The following is a 27237-nucleotide window of genomic DNA, read 5'->3' as shown; positions in this document are numbered from 1 at the left end:
CTAGGCCACCATAGCAAGGCTTCATACCAAAGATGGAGGTCGGCCTTCCATCGGAAAAGAATGCAACCTAGGCCTCCTGTGGGAACGGGAAGCAGGCGCCAAGTGCCCAGGGTTGGAAAGGTTCTCTTAGCGACACAACCCAGGGTCTGTGTTCTTCACAAAGAATCGGGGACAATGGCTTCTGGGCTGGGCACTGGGCTGCTCAATGATTAATGAGAATCAAATATCACTTTTGTTTAGACTCCAAGCTAAATGGGGAGAGAGGCCATCAACACACAGCCTCTGCTTACAGTTCCCAAGAGCGTCTCCAGTCCCTGCAGGCTGAGCACCATAATTGGTATTTAAGGCTTTTCTGGCCTGGGCACCACTAACCAGTCAGTTATTTCCTGATCTCCAATCTCTGTGCCCAGCCTCACCCAGTGGGCTCTGCCCATTAGTTATATTCTTCACTGCTCTAGAAGAACCAACCCCACCCAGCCCTCCAGAGACAGCCAGGGCTTTTAATTTTATTACTGTGTGCATGGGCACATGTATGTGTACGAGGGCCACCTTGGATGTTGTGTTTGTGCATGCTTTGAGTGTGTGTGTGTGTGTGTGTGTTACACACATGTGTGCTCACCCATGTGAATGCATTCAAAGGCCAGAGCTTGATTGACATCAGGACATATTCCTCATTCACTCTCCACTTTTGGTGTTTTTTAAAAGTAGGGTCTCACTATGTAGCCCTGCCTGGTTTCGAACTCACAGACTTCCACCTGCTTCTGCCTCCTGAGAGCTGGGATTAAAGGTGTGCAAGACCATACTTATCTCTACATTCCTTTTGGAAACATGATTTCTCACGGTAACCAGTGCTCACTGATTTGGTAGACTGGCCTAGCCAGCCAGCTTCTGGGGTCTGTCTGCCTCAAGCCCTCGGGTCACAGACATACGCCACCGTGTTTTTCCGTGAGTGGTGGGGATCGAAGCTAGAAGGTTCACATCTGTGCACCTAGCACTTTACCCACTGAACCATATCCCAAGCTTCCAGCTTATGATCTCCCTCTGGCCTGGAGCTCCCTGACTCAGCTCGGCTAGCCAGAAACCCCCAGGGATCTGCCTGTCCCCACCTTCGAAATGCTTAGATTACAACTGTTTGCCCTCTGCCCAACCCCCCCCCCCCCAAGTCTCTTTCTCACACAGCATCTGAACTCTGTATTTGAGTCTCCATGGCCCTTCCACCTACCCAAACGGCTGCCTGCTGCCTGGCCTGCCGGTCCCAGGGAGCAGGAGACCTTGGGCCCTATTTCTCTTTGTCCTTCACTCCAGCACTTGGTACCACAATGCTAGGAAATAAATAAATACCACGGGATACAGGAAGGATTGGAGCAAGGCGAAGCGCCAGGAGTAATGTGACTAACTAAAGACAGGGATAAGCCGGGAGGCAAGATGGCTCACTGGATCCAGGTGCCTGCTGCCAAGCCTAAAGACCCAAGTTCAATCCCGGGATGGAGATGATAGGGAACCAACGCCTGTAAATTGCCCTCCAACTGTCACATATGCTCCTTGGTATGTGTATCTAGGCATACATACATAAATGGGGATTTATTTTTTAATAACTTAAAGGCAGAAGTCCCTGACCCCGGCAGGTTGGATGGAACTTGAATGAAGGAGGCTCAGGGCCATCTGGGTAGCAGCCATAGGACCCTCAACTAACGCTCAGTCAGGTGACTCTTGTGTGTGGCTCTGACACCTGCAGGAAAGAACCAGCCAATCAAGCTTCCCACCAGGCCACTTCTTCAGCTGTGGAAGGGACAATTTACAGGAGTCATTCTCTCTTTCCACCACGTGGGTCCCAGGAATCAAACTCAAGCTTTGATCAGGAACTTGATCAGCCTTTGAGACGAGTCTCTCTACCGACTTCATCGGCCCTAAGTCTTTACCACCACCACCATCACCACCACCACCATCATCATCATCTGTGTGTGTGTAAATGCTATGTAGAGGTCAAGGGACAACTTCATGGAGTTGGCTCTGTGTGTGGAGGGTGGGTGGGGGAGGAGGGCAGATGTTCCTCAGGTACCCACATAATTCGACACAGGACTTTTCACTTGGCCTGAGCCTTGCGAATGAAACTCCCCGGGCCTCCCAGCAAGCCCAAAGGGCTCCACCCATCTCCACCACCCCAGAGCGCGGATTGCAAGCGTGTGCTGCCACACCCGGGTCTGTTTTCACAGGGCTCTGGGGATTAATCTCTGGTTTTCACACTTGCACCTTACAGACCATAGTGACCAATCTCTCTTGCCCTCAAGAGGGCTTCTAAGTTGTCTGCAGTACAAACACAGGGGATGGGGGCAGGGTTTAGCCCCTTGGCACTGTCCCAGCATAGATAAGCCTTGTCTTCACAGAAAGACAAAAATGCAAGAGATCCCTCACCCTGTCCTCACCCCTCACAGGTACAGGTACAGGTGTGTGTGTGTGTGTGTGTGTGTGTGTGTGTGTGTGTGTGTGTGTGTGTGCTGGATTCAAGACTTTTGGAAAGGACCTCCTGCAGGGAGGGGCTGGGGGAAATCACACCTGTCACCCAGTTTTGAGCCAAAATAGCGCCAAAAATTATGTGTGCAGGGACCAGAATGGACTTGTCTACTCTAGCGTATGCTTGCACCCTAAAAATGCACCCTCTAGAGAAAATTAACCTCAAACCCTTCTTCTCTGTAAGCTACAGGTCCCCCAAGTCGACTACAGTCACACATGGTCAGATTCCAAGTCTCTCTCTTTCCCCTGCCTCCTTGGGACTCTCAACGTCATAGCCCACCACTGAGGGGAACAGCAAAAATGGAGAAACCAGGTCTAAAGTCAGCCAGCGTGGTAGTGATCCCTCTGGGAAAATCTACAATGCCCTCCAGAGACTCCATCCATCCACCCAGGATCTCCCAAATGACATCCTGATTCCCGCTGATATTCTCCTTCCTTGCTCTCAATCAATGAGCAACAATCTTGGCATCTCCCGCAGTATTTGGGGTGGGGGCGGGGTTGTTCTTGGGGCTGATCACAGACCCACCCCTCTATTCTAAAGGGACCAAAAGATTAGATACTTTAACGAGCCTAGAAAGGAGTCGCTGCTGCCCAAGCCCACCAAGTCTGAGGCTTGTAAGTGACCAATCTAGGCGCATGGCCCCTCTGAGAGCCCGCGCGCGGGGTTCCGATGTGGAAAGGGGGTCTCGTTCCCGCCCCCTCACTTTGGCCAAAGCCAGGGCAGGGGCTGGCTTTCTCCTCACTAGCCCTCCCAGGGACACCTGTACCTCCCAGCCCACAAACCTTCCAAGTAGATCCCCAGCACTGGGCTAGCAGAGGGCTCCGAAGGGATCAGAAGCCCCTTTCTGCAGCGCTGCCCTCCCTCCGCCGCCTCACAGGTTGACTAATTTAGGAAGGGAGCCCGGCCCAGGGCAGCCCTGGCAGCTGGCGCGGCGGGAAACCGGGAGCCCCAGCCCCGCGGGCCAGCCGCCTCCAGATCCTTGGCCGGGTTCTCCCTTTCTCCCAGCGCTCTGCGGAGCCCGGCCAACAGGCAGGAAGAATCAACAATCCAGAAAACTTTCAATGGATCACGCTGCAGCCTAGGGGGGGAGGGGGAGAGATGGGATGCGAGCCGGGTGGGGGCAGGGAGCTCCGAGATAGAGCTTCCAAAGCTCTCACTTACCATCTTGTTCACATCCATGGCCGAAGCGATAGGGTGTCCTCCCCACACCCCGGGAGATACCGGGTACCCCCTCCCAGTGAAGGCTGGTGGCGACTACTGCAGCCCCGGGGGTGCCATGCTGCTTGCTGGCAACAGCGGCCGACGGGGGCCCTGGTGGTGGCCGGCCGCACCGCGGCTGGACGGAGCACGGCGGGGGCGGGGCAGGGAGGGGAGGGAATGGAAGGGGAGAGGAGGGGAGGGGAAGGGCGCCGGCGGGGGAGGCGCGGTCCCTCGGTGGAGCTGGAGAATGTGCGGTTGAGGGGAGGGCCCGGGAAACCCCGAGATCCGCCGCAAGAGGTGAGGACACCCAGCGATAGATTCCGGGACCCTGAGGTCCCTGGGAGCTCAGGGGGGAGGAGGGTGTGATTTGAATAACAAAAGGTCTCTTTCGGCAGCTGTCCAGGCGGATGGGACAGGATCACTGGAGAGCGAGGAGCTGGAGACCGTCAGGAAGTGTGTGTGTGTGTGTGTGTGTGTGTGTGTGTGTGTGTGTGTGTGTGTGTGTGTGTGTGTGTGTGTGTGTGCGCGCGCGCGTTTCTGTGGAGGGCTCGGTGGGACTCAGGAAGTGCGCGGGGGAGGTGGCAGAGGGGCGGGAGAGATGCCCCTTCAACCACCAGCATGCACATTCCAACGAGGGCAGGGGTCCACCCCGTGTCCCCTCCCCACACGCCCCCACCCCCCGTGGACAATGAGGTAATTGAGAGGCTGCGGTTGGCCTCCTGAGGCTAATCCCCAGGGGGCCTTCCAATACCGGGCTAGGGGCTCTAAACAGATGGGCGAATGGGAATGATGGTACCAGCTATCCCTCCCCTCCAGCGTTCTAGGGACATGCCCCTGCTCTCAAAAGACCAAAAGCTTGGCCTTTTCTGGAGAAGAGATTGAATGGGCTGGCTTCTAATTTGAGTGTCTATACCCTCTTAGAACCTCTACCTTCACAAACCAGCCCCTCTACCCATAGCTTCCCATTCCTTAGAGAATCCCGTGGCCGGCTCCCGGCTCTGCAAGGCACAGGATTCCTATCGAAGGCTCCTTTGGCGTCAGGTTTCCCAGGAGACAAAAGCCTTGCCATCTTATTCCTCCCAAATCAGAGGCAGTGCGGTTTGGGGTGTAGTTAAGACACCAAGGATCTGAGAGCCCTCTTATCTCTTCAATTATACTGGGCGGAAACAGGCCCAGAGGAGAATGAACTAACCCCTGGGAATAAACCTCAATATGGACAGTACTACCCAAATCCCAAAGCGCTTCCAGAGGTGCCCCACTTTTGGAGCATACTGCTTTAAGAAGCTTTGTATTTTTTATGTGTACGGAGCACCGAGAGGGAAGTAAGACAGGAGGCCAGAGGGCTGTCTTCTTCAATCCCTCTCCAGCATTTCTTTTTTTTTTAGCATCTGTGCACGTGAAGGTACAGTGTCATCCCACAAGTGTGGTGGTCCGAGGGCAATTTCGAGAGTCAGATCTCTCCTTCCATCAAGCGTCTTGGATAACAGGCTATTCTGGGACTTGAGCTGTAGACTAGGCTGGCCTTGAACTCCCAGAGATCAGCCTGCCTCTGCCTCCCAAGTGCTGGGATTAAAGGCGTGCGCCACCACTGGCTGTCTCTGACTTCTTGTTTAGCTAGTCTGCTAGGACAGTGAGTCCCAGGAATCTGTCTTCCCCAACATAAGGGTCATAGACACTGCCCAGCTTCACATGGGTTCTGGGATTCTGAACTCAAAAGTGTTTTTTTTTTTTAACATGGTCAGCTGTTTACTGACCATGTCATCTCCCCGAAACCACCGCCAACCTCTTCAGTGGCTTAACAATGTTATTTTATGTGTGTGTTTTGCCTGCATGCATGTGTACCATGTGCTTGCTTGATGTATGTATGGGTCAGAAGTTGACACAGGATTCCCTCCTTTTATCCTGAACCACAGTGTGTGTTCCAGGAACTAAACCAAGGTCCTCTGCAAGAGCAGCCAGTGCTCTTAGCCTCTGAGCCATCTCCCTAACCCTTGGTTCTCTCTCTCTCTCTCTCTCTCTCTCTCTCTCTCTCTCTCTCTCTCCCTCCCTCCCCCCCTCCCTCCCTCTCCCTCTCTCCCTCTCTCCCTCTCCCTCTCCCTCTCCCTCTCCCTCTCCCTCTCCCTCTCCCTCATTTTTGTTTTTTGAAGTGCTTGCACTATGTAACCCGAGCTGGCCTGTAGGTCTCTATACAAACCAGGCTGGCCCCAAACCCATAGAGGTCTGCTTACCTCTACCTCCCTAGTGCTGGAACCAAAGGCCTCAGATAGCCCTAACAGACTCTCCCATTTAGAGCCAGGGCTGGCCTCAAGCATACTGTGTAGCCAAGGGTAAACTTGACAAGAATTTCAAAGGAAGAAGGGATAGGCTCCACCCCCTACCCAGATGCAGACCCCCCACCCCCACCCCGCAACGGGTCTCTTTGTACCTAGGGGAAGGAGCCTGCAAGGCAGGCAGGCAGGCAGCACCCACTCGCCTGGAATCAGAGTTCTTATCTATAACGCTGGGGTGGTTTTCCACAAGCCTCCTGGTGGGTGGGGGCGAGCACAAAATCAGAGTAATCTAAAGGAGGAAGTTACACGCTTGGAGCTAGGTGTGGTGGTGGCTCCTGTCCTGAATCCTAGCACTCCAGGCTAGGGTTTCCAGAGCAGCCCGGGCTGCACAGCCAGGAGCTACAATAGCAAGACCCTGCTCAAGGATGGTAACAATGTTTGCGAGCCATTAAGCCTAGAATCCTAGAATCGGTTGACACATCAAGGATTCCTAACAGTTGTTTTTATATTTGAGTGTGGACTTCTGTTGTTGTTTTCATACACGCTGTGTCTCCTGTCTCTTTTTTTTTTTTAAGATTTGTTTATTTATTTTATATAAGTACACTGTAGGTATCTTCAGACACACCAGAAAAGAGCATCAGATCTCATTACAGATGGTTGTGAGCCACCATGTGGTTGCTGGGATTTGAACTCAGGATCTCCGGAAGAGCAGTCAGTGCTCTTAATCGCTGAGCCATCTCTCCAGCCCCTCCTGTCTCTTTCTTACAAGTGCTGAGTTGGTTTTGTTCTCACTGTGTAACCCTGACTGGTTTGGAACGCACCATGTAGACCAGGCTAGCCTCAAAATCACCTTGATCCCCAAATCAGTGCCTCCAGAGTGCCGAGATTAAAGGCATGTGTTTCCGTGTCCAGCTGTTAACGCCTGTAGTTTAGATAATGCCTTTAATTTTTTATTTATTTTTGGGACAGGCACCACACTGCCCTGGCTGACCTAGAACTTGGCCTGGAACCGCCACCTTGGTTGATAGGATTAAAGGTGTGCACTGCCACACCTATCTGGGGGTGCTCACTCTCCCCTCCCCCGCCCTGGAACTCACTATATATAGCCCAGGTGGGCCTTGAACTCACATCAGTCTCGGTCCCCTGCCAAAGCCTCCAGAGGGCTGGAATGATACACGGTCTGCATCAATACCTTTTTAGGCACTGAGGATTTGAACTTTAAGTCCTCCCCTCCCCCAGCTGAGCACCGAACCCAGGGCCTTGCACTTGCTAGGCAAGCGCTCTACCACTGAGCTAAATCCCCAACCCCTGAACTTTAAGTCTTAAGGATTGAGAAACACACACTCTTAACCCACCTAGTCATTTGCTTAGCCCTTGTCAACACAAAGTTTCAAACCTGGGACAAATGGCTGAGGTGCCTACTTAACATATCAAAGGGCACACTGGCCTCCAGGGTCTCCCTGCACCCTCAGTCACTACCCCCACCATCACCTGGAAACTCTTCTTAGCAGGGGCTGTGCTGCCCTTCCCCCAGCTGCCCTTCCCTTTCTAATCCAGCCCTCTGGGTTTTCTCTCTTTGGGCCTCCTAGTTACTGTACCTGGCTCCCATCGCTACCTTCCCCTCTCCTCCCGTAGCTAAGGGGCATGACCACGCTGGACTCTCCCAATTGATTCCTGTGAAATGTCCCTGCCTCCAGCTGTGCTCTCCCTTTTATCTACAATAAACCTTCTCCACCACACCTAGGAGTCACGTCCTTTCCTGTCTATTTTTTTTTTTTCATTCAAAACCTTTGATTGTGACCTAGTAACATAAATTTCCAGCTTCTGAGATCCAAAGCCAAGGGAAGATGAGGAGGCAAGATACTGTTTCTGTTTTTATTACATTTATTTGCACGTGTGTGTGTGTGTGTGTGTGTGTGTGTGTGTGTGTGTGTGTGTGTGTACTTGCAGGAATCCACCATGAAGATCTGAACTTTGGTCATTGGGTTTGGTGGCAAGCACCCTTACCCACTGAGCCATGCCATTGGTCCCACCAATTCTGTTGTTTTAACTACTGAGCTTGTGGTCAGCTTTGTTAACAGCAGTTACTGTAAATGCTCGCACTGCTCACAGGCCAGCAAGTGAAGCTTGCCTAAACCACCCTCAGGTTGTGCTGTTTTCTATAATGTCAACTCACCCTGAAGCTGTGACAAAAGAGGACGAGTTAGCCAGGGACAAGAATGTGATTTGCTCCATTTACCTGGGCAGGGCCTGTGCCTTGGAAAACGGCCTCTGGGGGCTGGTGAGCTGGCTCAGCTCATAAAGACACTTGCTCACAAGCCTAAAGATCTAAGTTCGACCCCTGGGACACACATGGTACAAGGCGTCAACTGATTCCTGGAAGCTGTCGTCTGATCTCCACACAAGGACTGTGGCACATCTGGGACATGTGTGGGCCCCACTGATAAGTGAATAAACATATAAATAAGTCAGTAAATAAATATAATACAAATTGTGAAACAAGAACATCCTCTCAGTCGATCTACATGTTTGCCTGTAATCTCCTCCTCTCTCATTCTTCCTACAGTGACTTGATTATAATTTCCCCTTGGCCTACCTCAAATAAAAAGCAGATCTTAGATTGGTTTATTTTGTACCAAGACCTTTAATGCTTTGGTCTCCTCTCCCGCCCTTGTATCATTCTACCTTCTCCTAGCCTCCCAAACCTCCCACTTTACCAGAATTCTCATCTGTAGCAATTTAAGTGAGATCCTGTCTCAAAGTTAAAAAAAAAAAAAAGGCTGGGGGCGTGGCTCAGCAGTAGAGACCCTGCCTAGAATCCCCCAGTGAGGGGCTGGGGGTGTGGCTCAGTGGTAGAGCCCCTGCCTAGAATCCCCCAGTGAGGGGCTGGGGGCGTGGCTCAGTGACAGTGCTTTCCTAGCAGTTGTGAAACCCTCAGTACCACACATAAAATAAAGTTTTGGTCTAGAGAGATAGTTCAGTGTTTATGAGCACTGACTGCTCTTCCAGAGGTCCTGAGTTCAAATCCCAGCAACCACATGGTGGCTCACAACCATCTGTAATGAGATCTGATGTCCTCTTCTGGTGTGACTGAAGACAGCTACAGTGTACTCATAAATAATAAATAAATAAATCTTTTCTTTTTTAACATTAAAAAGAAAGAAAGAAAGATTTACTGAAATAGGGGAGAAGGATGCCATTCTTTGACCAGCCTACAGACCGTTGGATGTGTCCTGGTGGGAGGCTGACACCTACTGGTGACCAGAATGGTGCAGCTTAGCCCTACACATTCCACACCCATGGCCTTGGGTGCCAAGCCAAGGCAGAGCCTTGTTAGAGAGTATCATGCCGTAGAGCTGATAAATTTCAGTAATTCCTTTTTTTTTTCTTTTTTTTTAAAGATTTATTTATTTATTATATATGAGTACACTGTAGCTGTCTTCAGACACACCAGAAGAGGGCATCAGATCTCTTTACAGATGGTTGTGAGCCACCATGTGGTTGCTGGGAATTGAACTCATGACCTCTGGAAGAGCAGTCGGGTGCTCTTAACCGCTGAGCCATCTCTCCAGCCCCAGTAATTCCTAGTTAAATGATTACTTATTAGTAATCGAACAATGCTTGTCAAAGGGCTTGTACGTAGCCTTCGTTTTCATGTTATTATTTTTAAAACTAAGGCTCTCTACCGGGCTGTGGTGCTTACAAAATACCTTTTGGTCTAGTGTCTCTCTCAATCAATCCCTATGAGCATCAGGTAGGCTGGGGCGGAAGGCAGCTTTCTGACTACATGGATACTTGCTGCCAGCGTTGCAAGGAACAGTGACCATGGGACCTGGGGATAAGCAGGGATAAGCCAGGGGTCCCCGGATTTGTTTTTTTTTTTTTTTTTTTTTTTTTTTGTATTTTTTTCAACTGTTTATTTGTGGTTCTGAGCCTCCCTGTGGGTGCTAAGAATCAAACCCAGGTCCTCTAGAATAGCAGGCAGTACTCTGAAACACGGAGTCACCATCTCTCCAGTCCCTGACCTACCTCCAGCACCCCACACCCACATCAAGTTCCTTCAACTTTGTGTACTATGCTTTGAATAGATGGGAACAGGTTGTGACTCCGTGGGTAGCGTGCTCGCCTCGCACGCATGAAGCTCTGAGTTCCATTCTGGTGTCACATAAATCCAGCCTGGTAGGACGAACCTGCAATCCCAGCCCTCAGGAGGCAGAGGCAGGGGATTAGGAATTCAAGATCATCTTGGGCTATGGAGTGAGTTTAAGTCCAGCCTGGGCTACAAGAGATACTTTTTCAAAACATCCAACATGGGGTTGGAGAGATAGCCCATCAGGCAAATGCTCTTACCTGGGAAGGCTTGGCAAACTGAATTTGAACCCTGGGGCCATGTGTATGTAAAAAGGAGAGAACAGACTCTGTGATGTTGTCCTCTGACCTTCACATGTGTACACAGCATTTATGTACGCACAAAAGAGTAAGTTAAATAAATAGAAAAATCAGGAAAAAGGGAAGAGATGGTGATATATAAAGGAAGGGGTTAGAGAAGAGCAGCAAGGGCCAGAGAGACGGCTCAGTGGTTAAGAGCACTGACTGCTCTTCCAGAGGTCCTGAGTTCAAATCCCAGCAACCACATGGTGGCTCACAACCATGTAATGGGATCTGATGCCCCCTTCTGGTGTGTCTGAGGACAGCCACAGTGTGCTCATGTAAATAAAAACTAATAAAAAATTTTTTTTAAAGACCAACCATCTTTTTAAAAAAAGAGAAGCAGAGAGACAGCTCAGCGGTTAAAGGCTTTCACTGCTGCTCTGTCAGAGGACTGGAGTTTGGAGGACGGAGCATCTACAACAGCTGAGTCACAAATACCACTGACTCCAGCTCTGAGGGATTTGTGCCCGCTTCGGGCCTCTGTGAACGCCTGCACGCTCTACACACACATGTGTGGCACAGACACACACAAATAAAATAAAACGGTAAGTCTTTGTGCTGTTTGCTTGTTGAGACAAGCTCTCTCTGTGTAGCCCTGGACGTCCTGCTTCAAACTCAGAGATAAGCTGTCTCTCCTTCCCGTACAGGCGCGTGCCAGCACACTGGGCTATAAAAGAAATCTTTTAAGAAAAGAGCTGGGCTTGGTGGTGTATGGATCTCTGTGAGATTGAGGCCAGCCTGGTCTACAGAGTGAGTTCTAGGACAGCCAGAGCTACACAGGGAGACCCTGTCTTAAAAAAAGAAAGAAAATGAAAGAAAAAAAAAAAGAAAGAATAAGAGAATGAACCCTATGGATTGGTTAAGCATCTCTCTGGGTGTGTCTATGAGGTGCCTCTAGGGACAGATCCTGAGGGCTCTGACCTAATTAGTGGATTCATTATTTAATACATTCATAATATTCCATTTTGGAGGTGGCCAAAGCTACAGTGGGGCCCAGCTGGAGGAAGTCACTGGGTGGGACTTACTTCTCTTTGAAACAGCATCTCATGTTGCTTAGACTACTCTCAAAATTGGCATGTACTTGAGGCTAACCTTTAACCTCTACCTCCCAAGGGCTGGGGTGACAGGCCCCTCCCTCCATGCCAGTTTGTGTGGTGCCAAGGACAGAACTCAGAGTTTTGGGCATCCCAGGCAAATATTCCACTGATTTGCATCCCGTTTTCTTTCTCTTTTTCCTTTTTCTTTCTTTCTGGTTTGTTTGTTTGTTTGTTTGTTTGTTGAAACAGGGTTTCTCTGTGTGGCCCTGGCTGTCCTGAAACTAGCTCTGTAGACCAGGCTGGCCTCACAGAGATCTGCCAGCCCGAGTGCCGGGATTAAAGGCATGTACTACCACCACCTGGCCCTATTTTCTCCCTCCCCCGCCCCGGCCCTTGAAATATTACTGCCCACATTCAGGGTGGGTCTTTCCTCCCTAGTTAAATATTTCTGCAAACACCTTGACATTTCTATTCATTCATTCATTCATTCATTCATTCATTCATTCATTCACTTAGAAACAGGGTCTCACTATGTAGCCCTTCAAACTCAGAGATCAGCTTGCCTCTACCTCCCATGTGCTGGGGAATTAGAGGCATGCGCTACCACACCTGGCAGACTTTACTCCGTGTGTGTGTGTGTGTGTGTGTGTGTGTGTGTGTGTGTGCGCGCGCGCACGCACACGGAGGGGAATGTATGTGTCTGAGTGCAGTGCATGTCAGAGAGAGAAAGGGAGAGGGGAGAAAGACTATGTGGAGGTCAAAGGATGACCTGAAGCAGGTACTTTTCTCCTTCTACAATGTATATCCCGGGGTGGGGGGGGTCAATTTCAGGTTGTCAGTCTTGGTGTCTAACACCTTTACCAGCCCAGCCATCCTGCTAGCTGGCCCAAGACCTCAGATTCTAAATCTCATCAAGTAGACCATTAAGGTTAATCACCACATATGGCAGCAAGAGGCTGGAGCTAAGCAACTCTGGGGACAGCTGGTCCCTGGATTTCTTGGACTCATACTCAGAATGAAAGATTTAGCATTCGGAATGCCCATCCATGGCTCTTCCCAGTCTTGTCACCCTCTGTGGTCCTGAAAAAACTGACACTAGTCAGTAGTTCTGACCGGAGTCCTGAGCCGACCCCACAGCAGGTGCTGGGCCTCAGGTCCCTGGTGACCTGCCACAAGCAATCATCTGACAGAAGGACAGCCCCATATGTGTTATGTTTGCCTGATGGACCAAACAGGAGAAGAGACTGCAAACTCCACAATCTCCCTCAAGGGCATCTGCATGGCGGCACCCAAGTACTGGCAAGGGCGGCTCAATAGAGGCCTAGTTCCAAGGCTGAGGGTGTGGCTCAATTGATAAAGCGCTTGCCCAGCAAGCATGAGGTTCCGGGTTCCATGCCGGGCACCACATAAACAGGGCATCATAGCAAATGCCCATAAGCAGAGCATTCAAGATTTGGAGGCAGGAGGATGAAGAAGTCAAAGTCATCTCTTAGCTAGTGTGAGGGAGAGACCAGCCTGGTCTATATGAGACCCAGTGTCCAAAAACAGGTAGAAAGAGATGGCTCAGTCAGTCAAGTTCTTGCTGCATAAATATGAGGACGTGTTCAATCCTTGGTACCCAGTGAGAAGGCCCAGCATGGCATCCCAAGCTTGACATTCAGGGGGTACAGGAGGGTGCAGGGGGATACAGGAGGTTCCTGGGGCTCAGTTGACTGCCAGCCCCGCCTACTCAGGAAGCTCTGAGTTCAGTGAGAGACTTTGCTTCAAAAAGCAAGGTGAAGGGCAGGAGACCATTCAGTGGGTGAAGTCATTTGCTGCCAAGCCTGATGGCCTGAATTTGATCCCCAAGTCCCACATGGTGAAGGGACAGAACCCACTCACAAAATCACTGGAGCATGGGAGTGTGCACATGTATACACACATATATACCCACAGACAGACAGACAGACAGACAGACAGACAGACAGACACACACACACACACACACACACACACACAAACACACCCTGGAACTTGATATGCAGCCCAAACTGACCTTAAATCCATAGAGATGCCTCTGCCTCTGCCCCATGAGGGCTGAGATTAGCAGCCTGACATTGACCTCTGACCTCTAGACACATGTGTGATATCTGCACGTGTACATACAGAACAGCAACAGTTAAAGAAAGAAACCTACTTACAGGTGTCTGAGCCTGCGCTCAAACTAGTAAGGTGTGTGTAGCTGTACTCTGTCACGGGATCAGGATGCTCCCTCACGGTGGCACGCCAGGGTGTATCCGAGTGGTCTACCTATCACCCTGCTGCATTCATAGCCCAGACACTGAGCCACAGTCAAGACGGCGCCTCGATCAAACCCACCATCAGTAATTTCTGCTCCCCCCCGAAACTTTGATCATGTCTCTGCTGGTCAGCTCGGGCCAGCAAAGGCTCCCATAGCTTTCTGCTATCAGTCTGTCTGTTCTTTGGGAGTGAGGCCATCAGCAAAGACAGGTCTGCCCTGGGGCACTCTCTGGGTACCAGCAGGGGATGTCAGAGCTGTCCCTGGGAAAGGCTGAGGGCTTTAGCAACAATGAGTAATGAGAAGAGAACTGAGCATCCCTCGGAGCCAGCAAAGGTTAAGCGTTCTCCAGCTACCATGTTGAAGGTCAGTCTGGGGCTTCCATGAGCCTAGTGGCACAGTCACTGACATACTGTGCCTGGAAGTATGGCCTCCTGGTCTGGCAAACAGCTGCTTGGCTCCCAGGAGGGACAGCTGAGGCGTTCCAAGTGTCTATCTTCTGGTCCCCAGTAGAGTGTATTGAAGGACCCAGAGCACTCAGTCTTACATTTTCTTGTCTGTATGGTTGGGGAGGGGACAAGAGGGTGTTGTATATCGTTCATGCATATGGAGGCCAGAAGTTAACCTTGTGTGTTGTTCCTCAAGTACTGTTGTACTGGCCAGTTTTATGTCAACTTGACATAAGCTAGGGTGATCAGAGAGGAGGGAGCCTCAACTGAGAAAAAAAAAAAAGCCTTCATAAGTTCCAGCTGTGGAGCATTTTCTTAATTAGTGATCAATGGGAGAGGGCCTAACCCATTGTGGGTGGTGCCATCCCTGGGCTGGAGGTCCTGGGTTCTATAAGAAAGCAGGTTGAGCAAGCCAGTAAGCGGCGCCCTCCATGGCCTCTGCACCAGCTCCTGCCTCCAGGTTACTGCCCTGTGTGAGTTCCTGTCCTGACTTCCTTTGGTGAACAGTGATCTGGAAGTGTGAGCCCAATCAACCCTTTCCTCCCCAGGTTGCTTTGGTCCTGGTGTTTCATCGCAATAGAAACCCTAAGACAACTGCCCACCTTGTTTTTGTTTTCTGTCTCTATGTAGCGACATGGGTTTCACTATGTATCCCCAACTGGCCTGGAACTCACAGAGAGCTCTGCCACATGCCTCCTGAATGCTGCAACTGGAGGTACAAGCTGCCCTGCCAGACCCCACCTTAATTTTTGAGACAGGGTCTCTCACTGGCCTGAGGTTTGCAAGATGCTAGACTGTCTGGCCAGCAAGCTCCAGGCATCCGGTTGTGTCCACCTTCCCCATGCTTGGCTCATAAAGCCTACGTCATTTAGCTTCCAGGCTTCGGTAAATCCAAAGGTCAGAGGAAATGCATTCAAGGTAACTCTGGATCCCAGTCCTGATGAGAAAAGTTGGCCTCCACATTGCAGTCTTTTGAGAAACTGGTCCTACCCTGGGGTTTCTGATGTCACCTATTTCTGGACAGACTAGGCACCCGTATTTTAGAGCTACTCCAGGACATTGTGGCTTTCTTTCTTGGATGTTCATTCTCCCTCCCTCCCTCCCTCCCTGCCTTCCTCCCTCCCTTCCTCCTCTTCCTCCTCCTTCTTCTTTCTTCTTCCTCTCTCTCTCTCTCTCTCTCTCTCTCTCTCTCTCTCTCTCTCTGTCTCTCTTCAGTGCTAAGAATAAAAGTCCAGCTCTATATTAGTGAATTCATGTCTGTCAAGGGCTCTACCACTGAGCCACGCCCCCAGTACTGAAAGCTCACATAATGAACAACCCAATAATTAGAGCTAGGACTTGGGAAGCTAATCTGGTCTTGGCTGAAGCCAATGGGTACAGGAGAGGAGGATGTGTGGGACTTCCTTTTCAGCTTCTCCTAGAACGGGAATTTCCAAGTTTCCCCCTGGAATTTTCTATCCATTAATCACAGACTGTGTGTAAGCTGTTAATGGAGATCTCTAAACCCTTTGTCCCTTAGAGATCTTTTTCACACCTTTATAATGCCAAGCATAGGTGGCCAAAGCCTTTGGGGACAATTCCCAAATGGCTGAGCTAGTGGGAAAGGCCCCTTCCGTCCCCTGAAGAGTCCTGCAAGACAGACCTCACAGGGAAGAACACAGGCCTGTTCTCCTGATGTTATTTAACACCATCAGGTTCCATGATGTAAAAAGAAAGGGATTTTGAAAGTCTTCTTGTGTGTGATGTGGGTGGCCGGCAGTGGTAAAGGGACTTATTAAACACACACAGAAACATCTGGGAGCCACTCAAGCCACCCCCTAGTCAGCAACCAGCCTGGAAGTCACCGCCAAGGACCCAAGTCTGCTGGCGCTTCTTGGTCCAGCCTGCTCATCAGCCTGGGTGGGGTCCTCCAGGCTGGCAGCAACTCTGAAACTCCTTGGGTGCCCAGCCCAGAAGCATGAGCTGCGTCCTCTAAGAGGTCAAGAGTTTTTCCAGGGCTCTTCCCTATGAGGCAAAGTCCAGGATCATACTTCTGTCCAGCTAGCTCATCTGTTTAGAGGGTGTGAATATTTAGCCCAGGCTGGCCTAGAACCGGCGATCCTCCTGCCTCAGACTCATGCATGCTAGGCTGATAGTGTGGACCATAACAGCAGCCTCAGTTACACCTGAGATAGAGATGTGTGGGTACAAAAAGAGGACAAAGGTTCCAGCCCCTGTGGTGAGCATACCAGCATCCTTGCCCTGGGGAGGTTAGCAGCCAGGGCAATTCCAGATTATTATAGGGTTACAGGAGGCCAGCCCAGCTCGGCTGTCAAAACAATAGCAATTTACAGGCCCTGGGGGAGAGAGAATAGAAAGAAGATAGGCCCCATCCCTAAATTGATCCTAAGTTATTTTTAGCTTGAGTTCAGCCCCTGGGCTTTTTTTTTTTTTTTTTTTTTTTTTTTTTTTTTTTTTTTTTGAGTTTCAACACAGACTCTGTACAAAAGCTACTTAGCAAGATGCAGCTGTTCGGCTGTTCGTGCAGGTAGACAGTGGTGGGAGCACCCTCGAGCACAGGCCTGCACGAAAAGGAGGAGGGCAAGAGGGTATAGTGGTGCTTGGCTCTCATTCCAGCAGTCAGAGGCTGAGGCAGGAGGATAGCTGGGTTTGAATCTAGCCGAGGCTATACATCGAGACCTTGTCTCAAAAGGAGAAATCTGGTGTGGTGCACACCTGTGATCCCAACACTTGGGAGGTGGGGGTTTAACGATTAAGAGCTCAAGGTTGACCCCAAGTACATAGCTAGTTCTAGGCTAGCCTGGGCTATATGAGAGCCTGTCTTGGAAAGAAAGAAAGAAAGAAAGAAAGAAAGAAAGAAAGAAAGAAAGAGAGAAAGAGAGAAAGAAAGAAAAGATGGGAGAGGAGGGAAGGGGAGGTGGGAGAGGAAGGGGGGCAGAAAAGGTAATGGGAGGGGGGCTGGAGAGATGGCTCAGTGGTTGAGAGCATTGGCTGCTCTTCCAGAGGTCCTGAGTTCAATTCCCAGCAACCACATGGTGGCTCACAACCATCTGTAATGAGATCTGGTGCCCTCTTCTGGCCTGCAGGTGTATATACAGGTAGAGCACCACTCAAAAATAAATATATCTTAAAAAAAAAAAAGGGTGGGGGGGGGTTGGGGATTTGGCTCAGTGGTAGAGCGCTTGCCTAGCAAGTGCAAGGCCCTGGGTTCGGTCCCCAGCTCCGGAAAAAAGAATAGAAAAAAAAAAAAAAAAGAAAAGGTAATAGGGTCTTTAAGAACCACATGCAAGAAATACATCCTATGGTTTCAAAGACCGAGAAGACTCTAAACCAGAAGTCCCTGGAGCTGGAGAGATGGCTCAGTGGTTAAGAGCACAGGTGCTTCATCGAGAGGACCCGATTTCCGAGCGTCCTCACAGTGGCTGTGGGCACCGCACACGTATGTGATGCACAGACACGCATGCAAGGAAAATACCCATACATGTTCAAACAAACAAACAAAAACTAGAAGCCCTGAGTTCACATGGCACCTCAGTCCCCCCCACCCCCACCCCCTCTCTCTCTCCCAAACAGGGTTAACAGCGATAGCTACCCCTGAGGGCTGTTTTGAGACTGATGGAGTTAATGAGTGTTAGGTACTCACAGAGCTCCCTAATGAAGCTAGAGTTTCAGAAGCTGGCTGACTTTTTTAATTAAACACCACATACGCTAATTAGCACAGCCAGTGATATCGCCAAGATTTATTTTTATTATTTTTAATTGTAGGTGGGAGAGGTATGCACACGCAGGGTGCATGTGCCCGCTAACGCCAGAGGTGTCTGTTCCCCTAGAGCTGGAGTGAAAGGCAGTGGTGAGCAACCCCACACTGGTGCCAAAAACCAAACTCGGGTCCTCTGTAAGAGCAGCACGGGCTCCGTGTCTCTAGCCCCCGGATTTCACTGAGGACTGGGGCGGGTAGCTCAGTTGGCAAAGTGTTCGCCTTGCACACATGAGGTCCTGAGTTCGAGCTTCTAAACTGTGACAAAAAAAAAAAAAAAAAAAAAAGTACCGGGAGCCAGGCAGAGCGGGCGAATGGGCTGCTTTTCTGGAGGACCTGGGTTCAATTCCCAGCACCCACATGGCGGCTCACAACGGTCTGTAACTCCAGTTCCAGAAGTGCACATGCAGGCAAAACATAAATGAGCTTAAAAATAAATATTCTTTTTTTTTTTTTGTTCTTTTTTTTTTTTCGGAGCTGGGGACCGAACCCAGGGCCTTGCGCTTCCTAGGTAAGCGCTCTACCACTGAGCTAAATCCCCAGCCCCAAAAATAAATATTCTTAAAAAGCGGAGTTGGGTACAATGTGAAAATAAAGGCCGTGAAAGGCCTGGGGTAGAAAAGACATGAAATTAGCTAAAATCAGCAAGGATTACAACTACAATGGAAGAGTGCCCAATGTCTTCACCGTTCATCTGTAAAGGGTTAATCCCCACCCCCTTTTAAGGTGTTTTATGAGCATATACTAATTATCTATAATAATGGGTTTATTTTGTTTGCTGTTTTTCCTCTCTCTGTCTCTCTGTCTCTCTCTGTGTGTCTCTTTCTCTGTCTCTCTGTCTGTGTCTCTGTGTGTCTCTCTCTCTGTCTCTGTCTCTCTGTGTCTCTTTCTCTGTCTCTCTCTGTCTCTCTCTCTGTCTCTCTCTCTCTCTCCCTCCCCGCCCCCCTCTCAGACAGTGTTTCACTATGTAGATCCAGCTAGTATGGAACTCAGTCTGTAGAGAGGCTGACCTCTGATCTCTGACCTCTGACCTCAATGAGATCCACCTGCTTCTGCTCCTGGAGCACTGGAATCAAAGGTGCCCCCCCCCCCGCCCAGTTATGATTTTACTCACTTGATATATATGAGGTTTTGCCCGTGTGTTTGTATACCACATGCATGCCTCATGCACTCACAGGCCAGAAGCGGGTGTCAGATCCCCTGAAACTAAAATTGCAGATGCTTGCGATGGGTGCTGGGGATGGAACCTGAGTCCTCTGGGAGAAAAGCAAGCGAGTGCCCTTAACCAGAGACCTTTCTCAGGCCCTGCTTGTCTGTGTGAGATAGAGCGTAGCTCACACAGCGCAGCCTGGGCTGCCCTGCAACTCTCTTTTCTTTTTTTTTTTCTTTTTTTTTTTTTCCCGGAGCTGGGGACCGAACCCAGGGCCTTGCGGTTGCTAGGCAAGCGCTCTACCACTGAGCTAAATCCCCAACCCCACCCTGCAACTCTCTATTTAGACCAGACTGGCCACAGACTCAGAGAGAGCCACTTGCGGGTGAGCTGTCACAGCCCGCGGCAATGGGGTTCATTATGCTATTATTATTATTATTATTATTATTATTATTATTATTATTATTATTTTGGTTCTTTTTTTCGGAGCTGGGGACCGAACCCAGGGCCTTGCGCTTCCTAGGCAAGCGCTCTACCACTGAGATAAATCCCCAACCCCCATAACCCTCTCTTGACCCCTCCCCCTTCCTCTTCTAAACTAACCACCCTTCTCCTTATACCTGAATGTCTTCCTCCTCACCCCACCCCAAACTGTTCTCCCCTCCCCTGCTTCTTTTGCTGCTCCGATGACTTCTTTAACTCTGGTTGCTCTTAGGAGCATGGGCGAAGGGTTCTCTGCACAGGAACCTTATTAGTGGGGTGGCCACACTATAAGAGAAGAAGTCTCCCCCTCCCTCAGGCTCCATTAATTGCCCCAGAATGTTTTTTATTCCATTTAATGTAGGGTACAGGGGTAGGGTAAAAATCAAGAGCTTGGGGCTGGAGAGATGGCTCAGTGGTTAGGAGCACTGACTGCTCTTCCAGAGGTCCTGAGTTCAAATCCCAACAACCACATAGTGGCTCACAACCATCTGTAATGGGATCCGACACCCTCTTCTGGTCTGAAGACAGCAACAGTGTACTTATAATAAATAAAATATTAGAATATTAAAAAAAATCAAGAGCTTTTCACAGGCTAAGCAAGACCAATGAGCCACACCCCCAGCTCTTTTCTCTTATTTCTGCCCGCAAACAGGAGAGTTTTATGAATGGGATATTGGTTGCTTAAAGGGGGATCCTGTAGTATCGGCCTTGTGGATTACGTTTGCTCCAAATACAGAAAGCATGGGGGTGGGGGGGATGCAGGAAAGGATAAGGTAGACTATGGTGGGGGGAGGTTGGGATTATAGCTCATAGTAGAGTGTGGGGGTCTCTGCATATACCAGGGTGTCTTGCCTGGAGCAAAAAAGAAGTCTGGTAGATGTTGTCGGTTCAAACTTCCAGCATCTGACATATTTAAGACATATTTATGGGACGGACAGCCCTACGGTAGGGAGGTGTTGGTCACACCCTGAAGCACAAGAAGTCAGGGAGGGAGGGAGGAAAAACACTGTAAGTTTTGTTCACCTCCCCGGGATGAGTGATGGAGGAGATGGGTGGAGAACCACAGGAAGCTCCTCAGGAGATGGAAAATTCCAGAGAAGGCAGCAGGGCTTCTAAAGAAGGGAAGATTTGCATGTGGGAGTGGGTGGAGGCCCTCGGAGGAGTGGACCTGGGTGTGGGGAGTGGGTGACAGAAAGAGGGCTCTGAGGAGAGAGGGAGGAGGGGACCCAGGCCTAGGGGGAGAAGGGGACTCAGAGAGGATTGGGTAATGACATCATGGAGCCATGGATTATAACAGGAACTCAGTCGTTACTCCAGCGCTGGGGGCTGGAGAGATGGTTCAGTTAGTAGGTGACGTGCTTGCCTTGAAGGCACCAGGACCCAGCAAACATTTAAAAGCTGGACACATCTGTAACCCTGGAGCTGGGTGGGTAGAGAAAGCCCGCCATCTGGAGCTCATTGGCCAATGGACCTCTTTTTCTGCTCCTCTTTCTACTACACACCGACTGAGGATCTTCTCTCTGCTTTTTACCTCCAGATATTTAATTGTTGGTCTGGGAAGGTAGCTGAGCCTAGCCCTTGGAGGCTCCAGGAGTAACAGGGATTTTTCCCCCTAAATTTCTAGTTATGTAAGTCAGAAAGGGAGGGGAGGCTCCCATTGGAGGGTCTCCTTTTGCCAATCTCTACTAAGAGGCAGGAGCGGGGATGAAGAAGGAAGGAAGACCAGAGTGAAAAGAGCACCCAAAAAAGCGACTGTGGGAGAAATTTTTTAAGCTAGTGTTCCCGGCACAGTCCATGGTAGGAGCAGTGTCAAGGTGGCAGGGCTTGAAGGACATTCTCAGAGAGTGCTGAATGCATACACCACCGCTTAGTTCCTTTGTTGATTTATACAGTCAAGGATCCCAGCTTAGGAAATGGCACCGCCCAGAGTGGTCCAGTCTTCCCATCCCAATTTCTGCAATCAACAGGCATATCCAGAGGCCCATGTACGGGTTGAGTCTAGGTTCTACCGATTTACTAATCATCACAGATAGCAAGGAGTGGGTGATCGATGAGAAGTAGGCTACTCTGTCAGAGTGGGGAAATGGCTTGGTGACTCCAGGCTGTGCCAATCAGTGCCCTACATCATGATAGGTAGAGCAGCATCATGTGACTGCTCAAGTGGTAAAAACTAGAGACCACTCAAAACCAGCTGGGATCAACAAGTCTGACCCAGATGAGGGCTGCCATTGCTTCATTTTACTCTCATTTCCGCACTGTTAGTTTTGCAAAAACTGCCTGGTCCCATTAGCATCTGACACCACGCCACATCCAGAAATCCACAGGTGCAGAAAAGGGGAGTGAACCTGATCCCAATCTATTCCTGGAACTTCCTCCCTTTCTTCCATCTAAACCCATCAACAGCCTTGTTATAGTTGGTCCAAAAAATGGACGTTTTTAGATGTGTGTGTGCGCGAGTGCTTAGCTCACGGGAGCATAGCACTCGAGTGGAGGTCAGAGGACAACTCTGTGGAAGGAGCTGGCTCTCTCCTTCCCTCATAACTGCAGGTGACAGGTGACTTTTTTTTTTTCCTTTTCTTTCTTTCTTTTTTTTTTTTTTTCCGGAGCTGGGGACCGAACCCAGAGCCTTGCGCTTGCTAGACAAGCGCTCTACCACTGAGCTAAATCCCCAACCCCGACAGGTGACTTTTATGTGAACCATCTTGATGGTCTGTCATGTGGTAGTTAGTTTGGTTTTATTTTTTGGAGGGAGGGAGAGGGAGAGGGAGAGGGAGAGGGAGAGGGAGAGAGAGAGAGAGAGAGAGAGAGAGAGAGAGAGAATCTACATAGTGAGGAGGAGGAAGAGAAGAGGATGAGGAAGAGAAGAAGAGAAGGAGGAGGAAAGAAAGGGAGAAACAAAGAAGGAAAAGATAATTCAAAGACAAAGACTCCCATTGGCCTGTGGGAGAAATATCAAAAGAGCAGTTCCTGACCCTAAGAGCAGAGGTCACAGGGGTCATCGAGGATACTCAGGGAGAAAGAGTGGCTTGCCACTAAGCCTGAGGACCTGAGTTTTATATCTGGAACCCACATAACAGGAGAGAACCAACTCCCTAAGTTGTCCTTTGGCCTCTATACCCAACATGGACCCCTTCCCCCATACACATAGAGATAGGGAAAAATGGATGGGGGTGGGGGTGGGGTGGGGAGAACAAGCAGAGATCTGCTAGGATCAGGGGAAAAAAAACCACCCAGCTACAAAGGGGTTTAATAATTCCCGAAGCACGCCATGAACAGGGTGTTGTACTCCGGCTCGAAGGCCCAATTAACATTCACCGTCATGCTACTCTGAGCCTCACAATACCTCAGGAGGTGAGGAAGCAGACGAGAGACCATTTATAGAGCGTGAGTACAATCTCATAAAACGGTATAAATATATACGTCCCTGCATATTCATGAGTGCAGCTGTATCTATAGGCGGGGTATTTATAGGCAGATGCTGGAGAGGAAGGCTTTAAACTGGTAACCGTGGCAATCTTTGAAACTGCTTCTGAAATAGCTTTTCTAAAATTAATATGATTAATGGGAAAACACTATTTAAATAGACACAGGAATGGGCACGTATCAAAGGCAGGCTATAAAATAGACTTTCTGGCAACAACGGTGTCTTGCCAGCCTACTCTGGAATAAAGCCAAAGCTTTCTACTGAATTCACAGATAATGGTGGGAGGACTGCGAGGGCTCTGGGGCATGCGTTCAGGCTACTTAGGGGAGGGCTAACCACCAGGACCCCTCGAGCTCCAGGCATAAATGCCAGGATGGAAACAAAACAATTTGGGCCATCAAGATGGCTCACCAAGTAAAGGTGCTTGCCACCAAGCATGATGACCTGGGTTCAATCTCTGTATCCACATGATGGAAGGAGAGAATGTTTGTATGTATGTATGTATGAATGTATACACATGTATATATGTATATATGCATAGTGGGTACATAATATAATATATAAATATATTTAATATATACTTTATATGTGTATACACGTACACTCACATACTTTAAAAAAAAAAAACCAAAAACAACAAGGGCTGGAGAGATGGCTCAGTGGTTAAGAGCACTGACTGCTCTTCCTGAGGTCCTGAGTTCAAATCCCAGCAACCACATGGTGGCTCACAACCATCTGTAATGGGATCCGATGCCCTCCTCTGGTGTGTCTGAAAACAGATACAGTGTATTTATAGATAATAAATAAATAAATCTTTAAAAAAAGAAAAAGAAACAACGAAATCCACTTTGTCAGAGAGGCTGAGTAAGAGCCTAAAAGCAAAGACTCTAACCAATCATTTAGACCATGCGGAGTCTGTCTCACGAGTGGCAAATGCCTTGGCGCCGTCCCAAGTCACAGTTAAATCGTGGTCGGAAAAATACACCGCCAATTCTAGTCGACTCAGTCGGTTTGATTTCATAAGATAGACATATTTTAAATATCTTTTTTTTTTTGGTTCTTTTTTTCGGAGCTGGGGACCGAACCCAGGGCCTTGCGCTTCCTAGGTAAGTGCTCTACCACTGAGCTAAATCCCCAGCCCCTATTTTAAATATCTTAAATAGTCCACTTGGGGTCAGATGAAATGGCACACTCTCACCTTTTAATCTCAGCACTCAACCCAAAGGGGGAGAGATGTTGGAATTCTAGGCCAGCCTGATCTACATTACATATGGCAACCCTGTCTAAAGAGACAACAAAAATGCAAATTTGGGGGCTGCAGGCTTGTCTGGCATGCCTGATGCCCTGGGCTCTATCCCCAACATTGCATAAACTGGAGATTACACACACACACACACACACACACACACGTGTATCGAGTAATTCCAGTCCTGAGGCAGAGGCAGGATGATCAGCAACTCAAGGTCATCTTTAGCTACCTAATGTGCTCCAGGCTAGCCTGGGCTACATGAGACACTGTCTCAAAACCAAGCAATCCCTTAACTAAACCGCCAATTTAAAGTAGTTGTCCAGTCACTTGAACTTTTAGGCTTCATCAGGGACAGTGTGTTTTAAATAACTTCGAGTATGCGTGTGTGTACACGTGTACAATCATGTATGCACCATGGTACACACGTGGAGGTCAGAGGACAACTTTCAGGGGTCAATTCTTTCCTCTCCCCTTTACATGAGTTCTTTGGTCAGAGCTATGTCATGAAGCGAGCACATTTACCTGCTGAGCCATCTCACCGCCCGACAGTTTCTGCCCCTCTCCTGTGGTCTCTCTGCGTGGCTTGTACTTTCTGTTAAAACCCAGGCATTGCACTAAGCGACCCTGAAACCAAGCTCTGCCCTCTGGGAAGTTCTTCATATTTCAGGTGCCATTTCCTTAATGGCTTTCCCGGTCATTAAGGATAACCTGGGTTGCAGGTGAAGCGTAGCTAGTGACGTCCTTGCTCCATTATCCTAGCAGTCGGCTAATGATTAGACCCAGGTTTCCTGAGTCTTTTAGAACTATAAATCTCCTTCCTATGCTTTGCAGAGCTCTGCGTGTGGGTTGGGCAGAAACCTTCAACGTGCAGCTGGCGGTGTGCGGTTTGCAGAATCTCCAAGAGAATCAGCTGAGAGGAGAGACCACCTCAAGTCTTTCCTGGCCATGTGCACACACAATAGAAAGACACTCCTGATTGTGTACATGCACACACGTCTCCTTCTGAATCCCAAGACTCTGTCAGAGCTTGCTTGCTTGCTTGGCTTGGCTTATTTTGAGACAGCGTCTCTCTACTAACTCTGGCTGTCCTGCAACTTGCCATGTAGACCAGGATGGCCTCGAACACAAAACAATCCCCTGTCTCCTACCTGCTGAGTGCTGGGATGAAAGGTATGTGTCCTTACACCCGGCAGACGTCAAAGCTTTTAAAAACAATTCCAGAGCTAGAGAGATGGCTGGTCAGGTAAAAGGGCCTGCTGCCAGACCTGACGACCTGAGTTCAGTCCCAGTACCCACGTGCTGGGCAGTGGCATGTAAGAGCTCCATTCTAGGGCTAGAGAGATGGCTCAGAGGTTAAGAGCACTGACTGCTCTTCCAGAGGTCCTGAGTTCAAGTCCCAGCAACCACATGGTGGCTCACAACCATCTGTGATGGGATCCGATGCCCTCTTCTGGTGTGTCTGAAGACAGCTATAGTGTACTATAGAATAAATAAATCAATAAATCTTAATGACAACAAAAAGAGCTCCACTCTATCCATGCACCAAAAATTAAGTAAAAATGTGCTAATTTTTAAAAATGATTCCAGATCTTGTAACTTCATCCTTCAGCCTTCCTGCGTGTCAATCCTCTGCTCCAGCTACTCATTCCTTCCTTAAGTTTTCTTTTCTTTCTTTCTTTGTTACTTTCCTTTTCCTTTTCCAATCTCAAGTAGCCAAGGATAACCTTGAACTTCTGATCCTCCTGGCTCCACTTCCTGCGTGCGGGAATCACAGGCTTACCCTAGCACAGCTGGTTTTGTGGCACCAGGGATGAAGCTGGGACTTCAGACACCGCCATCTGAGCCAAATCTCTCACCCAAAGGATTAGCATCAACTCTTAACACCCCAGGATGGGGAGGTGGCTCAGAGGTTAAGAGCAGCACTGTGCTTGTGAAGGACCTGAGTTCAGGTCCCCACCCCCTTATCACACAGCTCACAACTGCCTGTCACTCCAGCTCCAGGAGTGACAAAAGCCCGCTTCTGGTCTCCATGGGTCACCTGCGCTCATGTGCACACATACACTCAGAGAGATGCAGACACGTAGTTTAAAATAAAATAAAATCTCAAACTAAGCCAAATTTAAGATCCTGCCCCACTTGGTAGAGCTGAGCTATCCGTGAACCCCGCTTTGACTCTTTACTGTTATGTGAACACCGCAGTGGGAAACGGTATCTTTCTGCTGTTTCCTTTTGCGCCTTGAGAGAAGGTCTCAATCTGTGGCACAAACTGGTTTCAACTCGTGATTCTCTGACCGCAGGTGCCCCGAGAGCTGGCATTACAGGTGTGTGCCGCCACAGCCAGCTGTGAGCATGACCTTGAGTGTTTTATCATTCCTCCCCACGTTTTATACCAGTTATCCAATGTGTGCGTCCAGACCAATCACAGTGGTTTTTATATTTCCCAACTACATGTAAATGGAAGCGCCATTTCTGCGGCTTGCTCCCCGCTATGTGTATAGGTGTGAATGTAGTTTGTGCACATGAGTGTTGCAGAAGCCTCCGGTAGCTAAAACTACAAGTAGGGGGCTGGAGAGATGGCTCAGCGGTTAAGAGCACTGGCCGCTCTTCCAGAGGTCCTGAGTTCAAATCCCAGCGACCACATGGTGGCTCACAGCCATCTGGAATGAGATCTGGTGCCCTCTTCTGGTGTGTCTGAAGACGGTACTTATATAGAATAGGTAAATAAATCTTTTTTAAAAAAGTTACACGTGAGCCTCCTGAGATGGGGACTGGGTACTGAATTCCGGAGCTCTGGGAGAGCAGCACGTGTGTATGGTTTACGCTGTGTGGAGGACTGAATGTAAGGCTTTGTGTACCATGCTGGGCAAGTGCTCTACCCATTGGGCAATACCCTCAGCCCTACACTTTTCAAAACATCCAAATGATGTCTCTGGATCCGCGTGCCCATGTCTTTCCTTTATGCTTTAGAAACACATTTATTTAAGTATATGAGTTTTG

The 27237-nt window shown here is 49.3% G+C and overlaps 1 protein-coding gene across 14 annotated transcripts in view; it reads right to left on the bottom strand.

Annotated features, from left to right (window-relative positions):
• The window catches only part of Hip1 (huntingtin interacting protein 1), a 134483-nt gene that overhangs the window by 73673 nt on the left and 33573 nt on the right, over positions 1-27237 (bottom strand). For 5 of the 14 annotated variants that reach the window (XM_087577677.1, XM_087577669.1, XM_087577670.1 and 2 more), the window contains exon 1: positions 3674-3825. Coding sequence is in view for 4 of the 7 variants with exons in the window: in XM_087577669.1 (XP_087433795.1) it covers positions 3674-3691 (18 nt within the window). In the remaining 3 variants the exon portion in view is untranslated. 14 annotated transcript variants of the gene reach the window in all.

This window comes from Rattus norvegicus, chromosome 12 (assembly GCF_021556685.1).
Source record: "Rattus norvegicus strain SHRSP/BbbUtx chromosome 12, alternate assembly SHRSP_T2T, whole genome shotgun sequence".
In the NCBI taxonomy this organism is placed as follows: Eukaryota; Metazoa; Chordata; class Mammalia; order Rodentia; family Muridae; genus Rattus; species Rattus norvegicus.
Note: the sequence above shows the minus strand (reverse complement) of the source record. Positions and strands in the feature narration are given on the sequence as shown.